This window comes from Bolinopsis microptera, chromosome 11 (assembly GCF_026151205.1).
Source record: "Bolinopsis microptera isolate Bmic1 chromosome 11, MBARI_Bmic_1.0, whole genome shotgun sequence".
Lineage (NCBI taxonomy): Eukaryota > Metazoa > Ctenophora > Tentaculata > Lobata > Bolinopsidae > Bolinopsis > Bolinopsis microptera.
This window is the reverse complement of record NC_087082.1, coordinates 4,375,005-4,388,076: the sequence shown is the minus strand read 5'-3', so window position 1 is coordinate 4,388,076 and position 13,072 is coordinate 4,375,005. Positions and strand designations below refer to the sequence as shown.

The following is a 13,072-nucleotide window of genomic DNA, read 5'->3' as shown; positions in this document are numbered from 1 at the left end:
TGCTGTAAAGATACAAATCTACAACTCATCATTAAAAATTAGCCCGATCTTCCCTGGCATAAGCCCTAATCCTCTTCAGATACCCCACTACCAGGAAGGATGATTAGATATTAATTAGTAATTACTAAATTTAAGCATGATAATCACCGACCCTCCCCTGATCACTACAAAACTAGCCGTTGTGATCTTCGTCGGAAACTGTCTAATACGGAACTGATCACTACATTATTATACTGTCACAGGAATAGAATCAGAAGTTTGCTCATAATTGGTGATTACCGGCATTATAATGAAGCCAGAATAGCTCACAGCTCCTACATAATGCAAATGTTAGTGTTACTGTTATCTAACAGGAGCGTGATGTAGCCTGAATAATAACCTGTAAAGCTGTTAGCACCAGAGAAGATCAATGATTAGTGTCTGGACGCTGGAGAGACCTTACCTTTAGACAGTAACCCTTTATTATATAGTATCACAATTGAAAGTGAGGATGAGGCAACATGCAAGAACTTGTACAGGTTGTATCGGAGTGTAGCCGGAGTAACAGTTAGCGGTTACTACGTATTATCCTTAGCAAGATATCATGCAGAGGATACTTACGTTGTCAATAAGAGTTGAGATAATCTCACATTCTACAGCTACACTGTTATTTCACATTCTTCAGCTCTACACAATAATTTCACATTTTACATATTTCTCATTTAAATCAACCTAATATTACCCTAACTAGATTGGAAACACCAGTGGCCATAACTCTACTGATCTGAAAATAGCAGTGGCTCTTCCAGGTTGTTTAAAGTATTTTATGTGCTTACAATAAAGTAGACACTAGAAGGTTTTTAGATCAAATTTTTAAGGATTGATTGTTCTTATTTTCATAGATAAAGTTGAATACATTGTGAACATACTGTAATATAATAATAACGAATTATACACAATCAACATCATATCCTGTAGACCGCTGCTCTTAATAAACTTCCGACCGTACAATGCTCATCGCGATCGCTTATGTCTAGTTTCCGAATTGTGAGTAAGAGTAACTGATGAGTATTGAGAAACAATAAGCGGGAGTAGCAGACAAGGTAGGAAGCTCGGAAGATCAGATCTATTATTAGCTCACACACACACAGTTATAATAATACACAATACACACAATGTCACAATACATGCAGTATCTAATCTGAGAACACAATGTGCTGATAATTGGTTAGTGAGAAGTGTCTGTTTTGATCTTCATAATAAAGAGCTGTAGATTAGCGTGAAACAGAAGGACTGTTATTATAGACATTGGATATCACGTACATTGCCAAGAATTTGAAACGTTCACTATACAGAATGTTTATACTCCAAACAATTGGCACAATTGGCATGATGAAGATAGATTCAGAAGAACGGAATGAGTATTGAAATTTCTAACAACATCTATTAATCTATTAATCTATTAATCTATTAATCTATTATTCTATTAATCTATTAATCTATTAATCTATTAATCTAATAATCTATTAATCTATTAATCTATTAATCTATTAATATTATTATTCTATTAATCTATTAATCACCTATATTGACGAGATGCCCTTGTCTCCTCCAGTACACATGTCCTAACTATGGTCCATAGGACCTCCATTACCCTCTGTTGTGTCTTTCTCAGTTTCTCTATCAGTTTCTGACATCTGCGGTTTTGGGGGAAATTATGATTCTGCGTTTTAAATACTCGATCAATCATCGATACAATATCGATATTTAAAATCATCATATATTATACTATACGTAGATCTCAAAAGAATGAAATACAAGCTAAAAAGTGGCTAAAAAAAAGATAAAACCTGTTGGCCTTCTTACCGCTGTGGTTCTTTGTTCCCATCAAAGCTATCGAGGTCGTTTGTAATTCTCCTAAGTTCAAGATCTGCGTAGAAGAATCTTGCAAGCGGATAATCTGACTTCTGAGAAGGAATTTTTGGGTACTTAAAAAGTGACAGAAACTTACAGCAAAGCATTTAAAATTAACTACTACAACAAATGACTCGACATCTAATAATTGTTGCCAATAAACCTAATTTAAGATAAATAAACATTCAATCAGAGTATTTCTGTACATCTTTTGTTAGTTAACAACAAAAGGCACGCTGTTACCAATGTTATTATTTGAAAAAAATGACTTAACCAACACCAGCTGTAATAGTCATTAATGTTGTCCTGATGTTGAGTGTGTCATGTAGATCATAAACCAACCGCATGCGATAATATATTGACTAGTTTCAATTAAGAACCACTTCAGATGATTTTTAAGTTCGTATAGTACATGATATCATTTAGAAGAACTAACCTTGGGTCGAAAGAAAATGCTCCGAAGGGAGAACATGCTGTGAAACAATCATATCATCGTCTAGATTCTTATCCAGGAACCCTATGATTAACATCGAGGTTAATAATATGGTCAATGGGGCTATATCTAAAATAAATCAAATTTTAATACTGAAACGGACAACAAATACATACATTATATTTTACTCAATAACAATTTATAAATTCGTGACACAATCTGTGTCGTGTAGTTAAGAATCGTGAGTTAATCAACTTCGTCTCACTTGTTGAATTTGCAGTGGATAGCTAAAACTTCTACTCAATTAGTATTATATAATGAAAGTAAGGAATTCTACTTTTCATAATCTTCAATCATCATTCAATCGAAGATTAAACGAGTTTCAAAAATAAAAATAGTATGATTGAGGATATAAGCTTATCCCAAACATTTGCTGTATCAATAAGTACTGTAGTATAAGTACAGTAAAATCCTGATTTACCACGGAATCTGGGGGAAAACTAAAAGCCGTTAAAAACAGAGATATGGTATGATCGATTATTTATAAAAAAACAAGCTTAAATTCTGAACTGAATTTGGAAGTTGAGTGATGAACATATAAAATGTTACCTTACAAAACCTTCAAATATAGTGGCAGTCATGGATGGTCAAATTCATAAACTAGAGGCCTCAAAGGTGTACAGATGTAAATATAGTATTAATCACAAATTTTGGCTTTCGGGTTGAAACAACCCCCAAAATCAAAATCATTCTACTTTTGACTTGATACTTGCAGACACCCAGATTCCACAAAATTGGAGTGGTTTCAAGAACCTCTGAGCACAGCCTGGAGGGGGATTATTTAAAACATAAAAGTGATGCGTAATGTTTGTTTAGCAGCACAGAAAAAGCACGATTTAGGCCGCAGCACTGATTATAAAAATGTTCTCCTGAACCCATGTTCAGGGTTTTGCTGGTTACGGATCTAAAAACCATTTGTCTAACGTAAAAAATAAGCAGATCATGTAAAAATCTGGCGTAAACTGTAGAAAAGGTGAGCAATTCATGATGCAAATGATCAAATGTTTCTGACCCGCCCTATGCTATAAATTGATTTCATTATTTCCAAAACATAAGGAGGTGGTTGTTTCAGTTTGACTGGGATAAACTCAGTATTCAGCAGCTATCTAAATAGTTCAAATTTTAAATCTCAAACAATTATAGAGTCTGTCAAGAGATCAAACTGTCATATCTGATATTTCTCCTCTTACACTCTGTATGCTTATCACCCTGAACATGAGGTCTAGGTAATAACCAAAGATGAATACTCTGTAAAGATTTTTACATGATCTCAATTGCCAGTATTGGAAGCCTCTCTAATAACATGTCAAGCATTTTATACACCCTCTAGCAGCCCATTGCAATGCAATAGAGCTATAGTATGCATTCACATCTGTATCACCAACAAATGCTCTGTGAGCTCTAATGAATCAAATTTCTTGTGCGAACTGGTCAAACACAGATCAAGGGAATGGAAAAGCACAATATGTATGGAGGTTCACGGTGTGGAGAGGCACGGTATTGGATTTAAGATTATATTGACTGTCTCTTTGCACGGCTCACATGACAAATTTAAACTAGGGTATATCGAAACAGGTTTGTACTGTGATCCGGGCAACCAGCCTTCCGATCCCGGATCCTTAATTAGAACAATAGCTAGGGCCAAATGTTCACTTTTATCAAAAATATAAAATATGAGTCTTAAAACACAGTATCAAAAGGCATCTGGCATAATAATTTTAGATATGATTCTCAAAACCACAAACAAAACTGTGTGGTATGCACACTTAATGAAGCACCATGTAAGGTCTGGTGTTTGTCAAAGATCAGTGTAAGTACCATTACTATTTTTGCTTTATATTAATGATTTGCTTACCTGGGGACCCCCTAGGCTATTATGTTTATAAGCATATCCACCGATTAGAGATTCGGCGGAATGACAGGCTGAGCACCGACCCAATAATGATTTGCCAAATAATTGTAATATTAAGAGTAATGATTTGCCAAATAATTTTGATAATAAGAGTAAAAATTAAATTGTATAAAATTAAATCTTTGTTTTAATAAGATATTTGATTTTAGTAAAATAAGAACTATCAAATAAAACAAAGATTTAATGAAACAAATTTGTATTTTATACCAACATACCAACTAACATGATAGTCATGATAAAAATAAATTTAAACATTCATATTCAACATTCAATATTGAATATTATAATCACAAATAAATTGTTTTATAAATGTTGCTTGTGGCCCAATTAAATTCAGGAAAACAACAATTCAGGAAAACACAAAAGCAAATGGTGCAGGTTGTATTTTCATCAAAAGCACATTCCCCAAATGCCAAAGTGCGCACATTGCTGTAAATTTTTTCAAAATTAAAATTTTTGTTTATCATTAATCGTCTAATTAATGACAAACAAAAGCATTTTGTTAGTGTATTGCTTGCTTTTTCTTTTTGCGCCATGCAGCATAATTGGCTCAAAGGGCGAGATTTCTTTCCATTGTTAATAGCATGTCATGGCGCGCGGTACTTTTTAGCATTATTATAACATGTTGCCTTGAGTGTTTACCTAACCATTTACCTGGGGACCTCAGGCTATTATGTTCATAAACATCAAATTAAGTAAAAATAAAATCTGGAGGAACAACAAACAACTGAAGAGAGTAACACTTACCAAATATATATCAAGCTTTACAGTGTGTCAACACGAGGTGCAGTGACCAGCACACTCGGCCTCGCATCGCTCGATTTTAAACTCAATAATAAAATTTTACAAACTAAGTCAGCGCGCGGCTCCTGTAGCGTATATGTCACTTTTCTCCAATTGGTAGTTAGCGTGCACGTGTTTTTTTCCGAGGCAACAATTAGTTCTTAACGGTCACGTGGATGTTGGTCACGCGCAGACTAACTTCCAATGAGCATTCGCACTTTTTTTCAGTGCGATGGAAGTCTTATTTCACTCAGCCCGAATAGAGATTAGGCGGAATGACAGGCTGAGCGCGGCCCAGTAACCTAACCATGTGCTTTCGCGCCACTGCGGGCGCGCTTGTTTCACAAGTCAAGGCGGGCGCGCGCTACTACAAACGCAAGGGCTCTGGATAAAGCAACCTTGAGTGTACAAAGGACGAAAAATGAATAATTTATTGCTTAAAATGCCTATAACTCCTAAAATATTGAACATTTTATAATAATTCTTACAGGATCGTAATGAGCTTAGTCAGACGCAACTTTTGGTACCAAAATTATAATATTTGAAGCACCAAATTTTATGAAAATTTGTTTAAAATTTAACACAAGGGGGGACTTTTGTGTTCAGCTTTAAAAATTTGTTTCATTAATTTTTCAACCTTAAAATGTTAGTACTAAAAGTTTTCTCTCGATGAGCTGATTACGATTTTACAATAATTATGTGATAATAACTGAAAATGTGAAAGTAATAGACCAAAAACTAAAAATTTGCGCGAAAAAAGCACGCGCGGCAAACAAACGTCGTGTACCATTTTTAGCGATAATTGCTACACGGTTGATTTATTTTATTCACATTTTTAGACAACTTTTGGTACCAAATTTATCGAAATCGGAGAAAAAAGTTTTGTGCTACGCAGCAAGAATGCTTGTTTGCGCGGCGCGTCGAAGCGGTGCAGAAGTCTTCCAAGGAAAGTGTAAATAAAATGTTTATCAAACGATTTTTTAATTTTGAAACAAATTTTATAAAAATGAAATGAATGCTTACGAAGGGAATGGCACGCCAGGTAAAAGAAAATTTGGAATTTGTAGCTCCTAGCAGTTCACATTTAGCATTGGCCGCTACAAACTGTGAAGTTTGGACATCCTCAACACTCAACCAAAATTGGTGATTCAACGAATAATTATAATGATGCCCTTTTCTTGATTCACTTTAAGATATTGCTCTGCAGAGGATCTGACTTCTCTACAACATCCTTAAGTAGTTCACAAAACCTTTCCTCCCTAACATTCTTGATTCCACCTTAACTTTTTTAATTTTCTTACAATCAAGACGTCATCTTACTGACTGCAGTAGCTGAGACACATTACAGCAAGTAGACCAAAGTGGCTCTTGCTTGTGAAAAATGTATCAACTACCTGCTGAAGCGGTGGGTTGGGAGTCCCCTTGGGATCATTTCGTCCGTAAAATTTTACACAATATAAAAGCTACAATAAATTATCTATAAAATTTACATAGACAAACTTAAGAGACCTCATAGCTTGTCTTCTGAGGTATGAGATTGAAGGATACATCATCTAGTCCAAGGTGCTGGGCTTTTTGTCTTCCTCTCATTCCCCGGAGTGCTATGAGTGTGCTTTGTAGCATATCAAACCTTAATCTTGAAAACTGCAGCTTATACTGAAGAACAGAAACCTGCAGAATTATGTATTAATGGGAAAAGCATCAACTACGTCCAAAGCACAAAGGTCCTTGGGGTAATAGTAGATAAAGACCTCAATTTCAAGAAACATGCGTCTCAAAAACTTAAAGAATGCAAAAGAAAGTGGGGATTAATAACAAAATCAACTAACCGCAAATACGGTCTAAACGTTTACAGCCTCACTCTCCTCCTTAAAACAATGGTCCTCACTAAACTGTTCTACGCAGCACCTATTTGGCTTCACAAGTGTCTCAATCAATTTAAAAGCTTCTGGAATAAAATCATTCTAAAAATATCTGGATCAGTCCTGAATCCACAAAGGGAATTAACCGAACTTGCTCTCCACCTCCCACCACTGGATGTGCAACTCGAAGCTCTTTCGGTTAAATTCATGTGCAAAGTACTCACACAAGGTGACAACCTCTCAGCTACACTCTACCAAGTTGACGAAAGCAGAATACCAAGCTTTCATGTCTTAACAATGTCACTGAAAAAGTACTTCCTTTGGAAAGAAAATAAGTCACACGGAACCAGTGGCGTAAGGTTGCCTGTTGGCGCCCCCCTGCCGAAAAGGCGCCCCCCTGTTGGCGCCCCCTCCCCTTTTGGTGCCCCTCCCTAAAATTGAACAAATTAGGTGATTTTAGAAGATACGCCGGTAAAAATCTCTAAAAAAGTGTGTATCTAGAGCAAAACGCGCAGTTTTGCTAGTACTTTAGTTAAGTTTTCGAAATTGTCCCACATTCAAACAACGATTTGGCGCCCCCCTAAGACGGCGCCCCCCTGCACAGCGGGGTCAGCAGGGCCCTTCGTTACGCCACTGCACGGAACCAGAATGATAGACCTAACGCAGGAACATTTCAAGGATCTGGCCTATTACACTCAGGCAGACATAATGAGCTACAAAAATAAGATCTGGATTGACAGCATCGAAACAAATCTGCAATGCAGAACTGTCAGTAACAACAAGGAGACCAAGATACTTGGTGTGATCACAAAGATTAAAAACAGTGGGCTGCTCCTAGACAAAAACAACTTCTTATTCGTGCACAACACGAGTAAAAATCTGGACAGCCGAATAATGGACTACATTCATGGCAGCTCACCACTCTTTGCGAATATCCAAAAGATCATGGGTGGTGACAGTGGTGAGGCCTGTCGTTTCTGCAACAGCTTCGATGATTCTCCTGTACACCAGCTCCTATTGTGTCTGGAGGTGCAAGACACCAGTTACCTGCAGCTAAAAGAAGAGCTGGGTGGGGCTGACTCACATTCCTATCTAGATGAAGTGTTAACAAAAAGCAGCACACAAAAAGCATTCATTAGAAGAGTCGAATTTCTTTGGGGTCAAAATGATGCTCTCCAGGATTTATCCAACTAAACTAGAAAGATCATAAAATAAAGACTCTGCAAACATCTCAGAGAAATAACACCACCGTAAAGATTAAAGAGGGAGGATCCTGGACCCCGAAATCCACCACTTTTCTGTACTTTCAGAGGTACCAATGTGGCAGGAAACCAGGGCTCATGCTGCCGCTGAGCTAAAGCAGTAGAGGGGATGGCGGCTTCTCTAGGATCTAACACGTCCTGAAGCAGACCAACACTATGTCCCAACGCACTGGTGTTGGGATGTCTGCCCCCGGTGCCTGTCCGGGTCAATAAAGCAGTCAAGCATCATGTATGTTATGTTGAGCATTCTCAACCAACAAATGTGGGAACTCCCACTAAACACCAAAACAGATCTAAAGAGACACTTAACAACATTGGAAAAATAGACTGCAATTTGTTTATATAATTTATAAAGCGTATATTATTGCCCACGTTAAGGGGCCTGTTAATAATTTATTAAATTATTAGCTATTTTAGATTTAATAATAATAAAAACCTTAATCGTGTTCAGATGTGATTTTTGACCTGGCTCTCAGCTTCTTCATTATGGTCAGCTATCATCTCAGAGATACGATCTACGAACACAGTGCAGAGTGGTCCTATACCTCCAGATGTTGTATAGTCTAGCGGGACAAAGGACCCTTTCTCTGACTCAAGTACTCTCTTCATTGAGATCTTTCTTTTCTTTCTCGTGCACACTGTAGATTTTATCTAGTGGCTTAAACGTATTTGAGTCGCAATTAGGATGAGTGACCCTGATGTCAAAGAATGTTCTTTCGAATGGTGCATAAAGTCCAACAGCTGCTACATCAAGACAAGCTTCATCCTGGGTGTTGGTCTTCCTGGAGATTGAACTTGGTTGGACAGGCAGGAGTGCAGGTTCTATTCTTACATCCTTACACTTTGCTTCTAAATTTGATTGAAATTAATTGTCGTGCACATACAGAATGAATGGTTAATAATTTAATATATATGTAGACCAAGGTCTGTGCACGGGATGCTTCCTGAAAGAATCCAGTTCTTCTAGCGGGGCACCCTACCTAAAGCCAAATTGAGATATTATGATCATATTCCTAGGGAATTAATCAGAAATCGAATACCAATCAAATAATATGATATATAGGAGTAGTAACCATATTTACTATGCAAAATGCCCCAACCACATAGTGTAAATTTATATAGAATTCAAATTCCATATCATCATTAAACCTCAATAGTCAATATAATAGCCCAAGCAAAATTAAATAACTTCTTATATACCTTACTGTCATACTACAAATTAATTAAACATTTGAAATCTGTTAACCAGAGAATAAATTTCTAAACCTAATGAAAGTGAAATAATTTAGATGCAATAATGAATGCCTAATGTGAGTATCATCTGTCAATGTCCTTGTAAAACAGTCTGTACAATAAATAAAATTGTTGTTTTCTTCTTGAAGGAAGAAAGCTGCAGTGTCTCTTATATCATTGTAGCGCATGGAAACATATCCACCTAATTCACAATCAAGGGCATGGTAGACACTGTTCACATTTCTGCAGGCACATTTAGAGGGCACTCCTTGGATCTTCCAACCATAGCGTTGGCGTAGTTGAGGTCCTTTAGAGGTAATGCTGTTTTAAACACTTTTAATGCTTACCCACACTTTAACCGTTGTTGTTCATGTTACCTATGTGGCCCCCTTTTCTAGATGTTTGAGTGCCAGTCAACTTTCTACCCGGACGACTACCTTCAACAGATAAATGTTAGAATTTGCACAAGAGTGATGGGATAAAAGAGTGACCATTTAATTGGACTATAATTGGACTATTTTGAACAGCTAGGATGTATGAAGTAAGGTGTCTAACATTGGGACACAATTTCCATCAAACATTGTAATCCAATGTTATAATGCATCTTTGGATGTCTTTAGAACTTTAGGGAAAGAAACATCAGACTTTTAGTAAACAACAAATACGAAATTAGGATGTACCCTTTCTTCCTCATCTCTTCCATGTAAAATTGAAGTGTCACAGTACACTAAACAATAAGATTTCACAGTTCATCTAGAAGATCTATCCTGCTCATTGTGCAACCCCGATAGCTTATTAAATGTTTTTAAAAGTTGTATTCAAAACTACTGGACAACTTTAATTTTAGATTCAATCCCGGTCATTCTCACCACCTCTCATTGATTCAAAGACAATTTTTTAGACAATTTTATTATTTATCACCGATTCAATACATAATCAATAAATATATATCCGAATGAATTTGATTTAAAATTAAATGATACAAGTATGCTAGCAGCTAGAGCGCTTGTATTTCATCAATATACACGCTGTTAAAATGGGTCTTACCACACCGCCACTCACATTAGCACAGTTGGTGAACGGACCCAGGCGCTGTTAAGCTTTTATGAGCCCTGGTTGACTGCTGAGAGTGGCGACGGGTCTGACATTAATTTTATCTTAGTTCTCCCTATATTCCAGTAAAATTTTAGTTTTGAGTTATATGACTTTTATGCGATATTTAAGTTACAGCTGCACTGCTCGCAATACATTATATTGCTTAAAATTTGTTAAATATGCTCGCTATACACTTAACTTTTAGATACCGTATGTATATGTACATATTAGCTCATAATACCAAATAACAATAATAAATAAATCAAAAGCATGAAGAGGTCCAAAACCAATTCAGTTAAAAAAAATTTTATTTTATCTTTTACATGCAGCCAATTTGTACATTCTCGAAACAGATATGTATAACGAACGATGCAAGCCATTTTTTAATCTTTAGCTTCTTTCTAATACTCTGGCTGACTTAGATTTATTGACAACTTAGTAATTTTTTGTCAAATCTACAAGAAAGCCATCACTCACAACTAGTGCAAAATTAGTTACTCTTGCTACCATTAAGTTACGTTGGAAATAGTTTTCTGCATTGAACAATTGACAGCATGATTTAGCTTAGCATTCAAGGCTTAAATACTGCCCCGTTGATACAAGGATACAAGGATACAAGGATACAAGGATACAAAAGTGATAATTATTTTATTGAATTCACAATAGTTATAATTCTGAAATAATTTAAGGTTACACAATTCTAGTTATTTACAGAAGTGTAGGGATAAAATAGAAATGTTTAATATAATACTATTTTTGAGGTCCTATAGCATTATGCATTGGCCAGTATTTGAGTGGAAATCTGGGCTCTTATAGTAGGCTGTAAAATTTTCGTTCACAGAGAGAATTGAATGGATTGCTCTTGCTGTGGCAGTAAATTTTGTAGGGTCTAGTGTTTTATCGGATAGCAAACCGGCTAGGTCAGTAATATTTTTGGGATGGAAGTTAAATTTTTCTCTAACTGAGGAGTAGAGTAAACAGTCAGTTAGAACATGAATTTCGTCCTCAATAGGCTTAAGCCCCTTGCTGAAAAAGCAAAAAGTGCACCATCGATGTTCTCTTGGTACTAGGGGGGTTTCGTAACGGCCCCTCTCAATGTAAAGATTGTGGCAGCTAATACAAAACCTTGTTAAGCTTTTCCGAGCATCGGGGATCTTAACCACTCCTAAGTATGTTTCTGGTTCAAAATCATGTTTAATTTGATTGTAGAATTCTAATTTAGGTGAGGATGCCTTGGCAGATTTCCAGGTATCCACAAATTCTTCCCTCATGTTGTGACTGATTTGGGTAGAGAGCTTGGATTTTGAAGAGGATGAGTGGGGGAAGTTATATTTGGTGAGAAGATTAGAGATTTTTTTTTATTTGAAAATTCAATTAATTATTATATATACAAATCAAGCGTTACATTTCAGCCATGCAAAATTACGATGACATATTTTAATATTCTAATTGAAAAATGGTGCTGCAATATATTATATAAGTTGCTTATTGTTTGGCCGGATGACAACTAACGAGAAATATAAACTTGATTAAACATAATAATTAATTCGGCTGAACCAACACATAGCAAAAGCCACATTAACGTTGGGGCCGATGTTGGTGTACCAAGGAAGGCCCAGCATAATCTGCTCGTGAAATGCAGCGGAGAGAAGTTCATTTTCAGTGCTTTCAAGGCGAGTATAGAAATCTATTGCAAGTTTGCAGGCTTCAAAGAAGAGGGGGTGGCGCCCACTTTCGCCCCAGCAGCCTATATTTGATGCTTTTGAATGGACAGACAAGGACCACTTGATAAACTTAAGGTGGAATCTTTCATAGTGGTCTTGTGAGATGTACCTGAGAGTATGCTGGGGGTTGGCTTTGCTATCTGTTTTGGAGAGGTATCTCATGGTTTTTGAGTGAGGACATAAGATTTGGCAGCCATAGAGCAGTATCGGTTTTATTAGAGAGTCAAATAGAATGTTTAGAGAACGGTGAGAGAGGGCATCTTTGACGATATTGCCTTTGAGGCCATAGAGAGCACGGAGAGCCTTGGCCCTCAGTTCAGTATTTGCTGCTGTAAAAGATCCATTTCTGTGGAATATAATGCCAAGATAGCAGTATTTGTCGGTGTGTTGGATGGGCTGGCCTCCCAAAATGAATGTTTCATAGGAGTGTTTTCTTTTATGAGGGCAGAATATGAGAATCTTGGTTTTTTTAATGTTTACTTCAAGGCCCATAGAGTTACAGAAGTCGAATAGGATGTTTATATTGTCTTGCAAGGCCTTGGGACTTAGGGCAAGTAGGACAAGATCGTCAGCCCAGAGCAGATGTGATATTAGGACGTCAGCTAGAATAGGATAATCACCAACAGATTTCAGGAGAGATGACAAGTCGTTGATATAGATTTTAAAAAGGTCCGGTGATAGAGGGTGTCCCTGCTCTGTTCCTTTTCCAATGTCAATATTAGGGGACAAGAGTTTGGAGATTTTTATATGAGCTATTGAGTTTCTATACATATCACTTAGGCAATTGAAGAAGTTTCCAGTTATTCCAAGGCATG

At 36.6% G+C, this 13,072-nt stretch overlaps 1 protein-coding gene across 2 annotated transcripts in view; it reads right to left on the bottom strand.

The window, feature by feature from the left end:
* The window catches only part of LOC134823380 (lateral signaling target protein 2 homolog), a 31,912-nt gene extending 29,500 nt beyond the window's left edge, over nt 1-2,412 (bottom strand). For both annotated transcript variants that reach the window (XM_063834834.1, XM_063834835.1), the window contains exons 1-3: nt 2,330-2,412; nt 1,846-1,946; nt 1,563-1,676 (exon numbers count right to left, since the gene is read on the bottom strand). In XM_063834834.1, the coding sequence (XP_063690904.1) occupies nt 1,563-1,676; nt 1,846-1,946; nt 2,330-2,365 (251 nt within the window). In that variant the 5' untranslated portion in view covers nt 2,366-2,412. The remainder of the gene's footprint in view (nt 1-1,562; nt 1,677-1,845; nt 1,947-2,329) is intronic.
* Between the last annotated feature and the right edge of the window lie 10,660 nt (nt 2,413-13,072).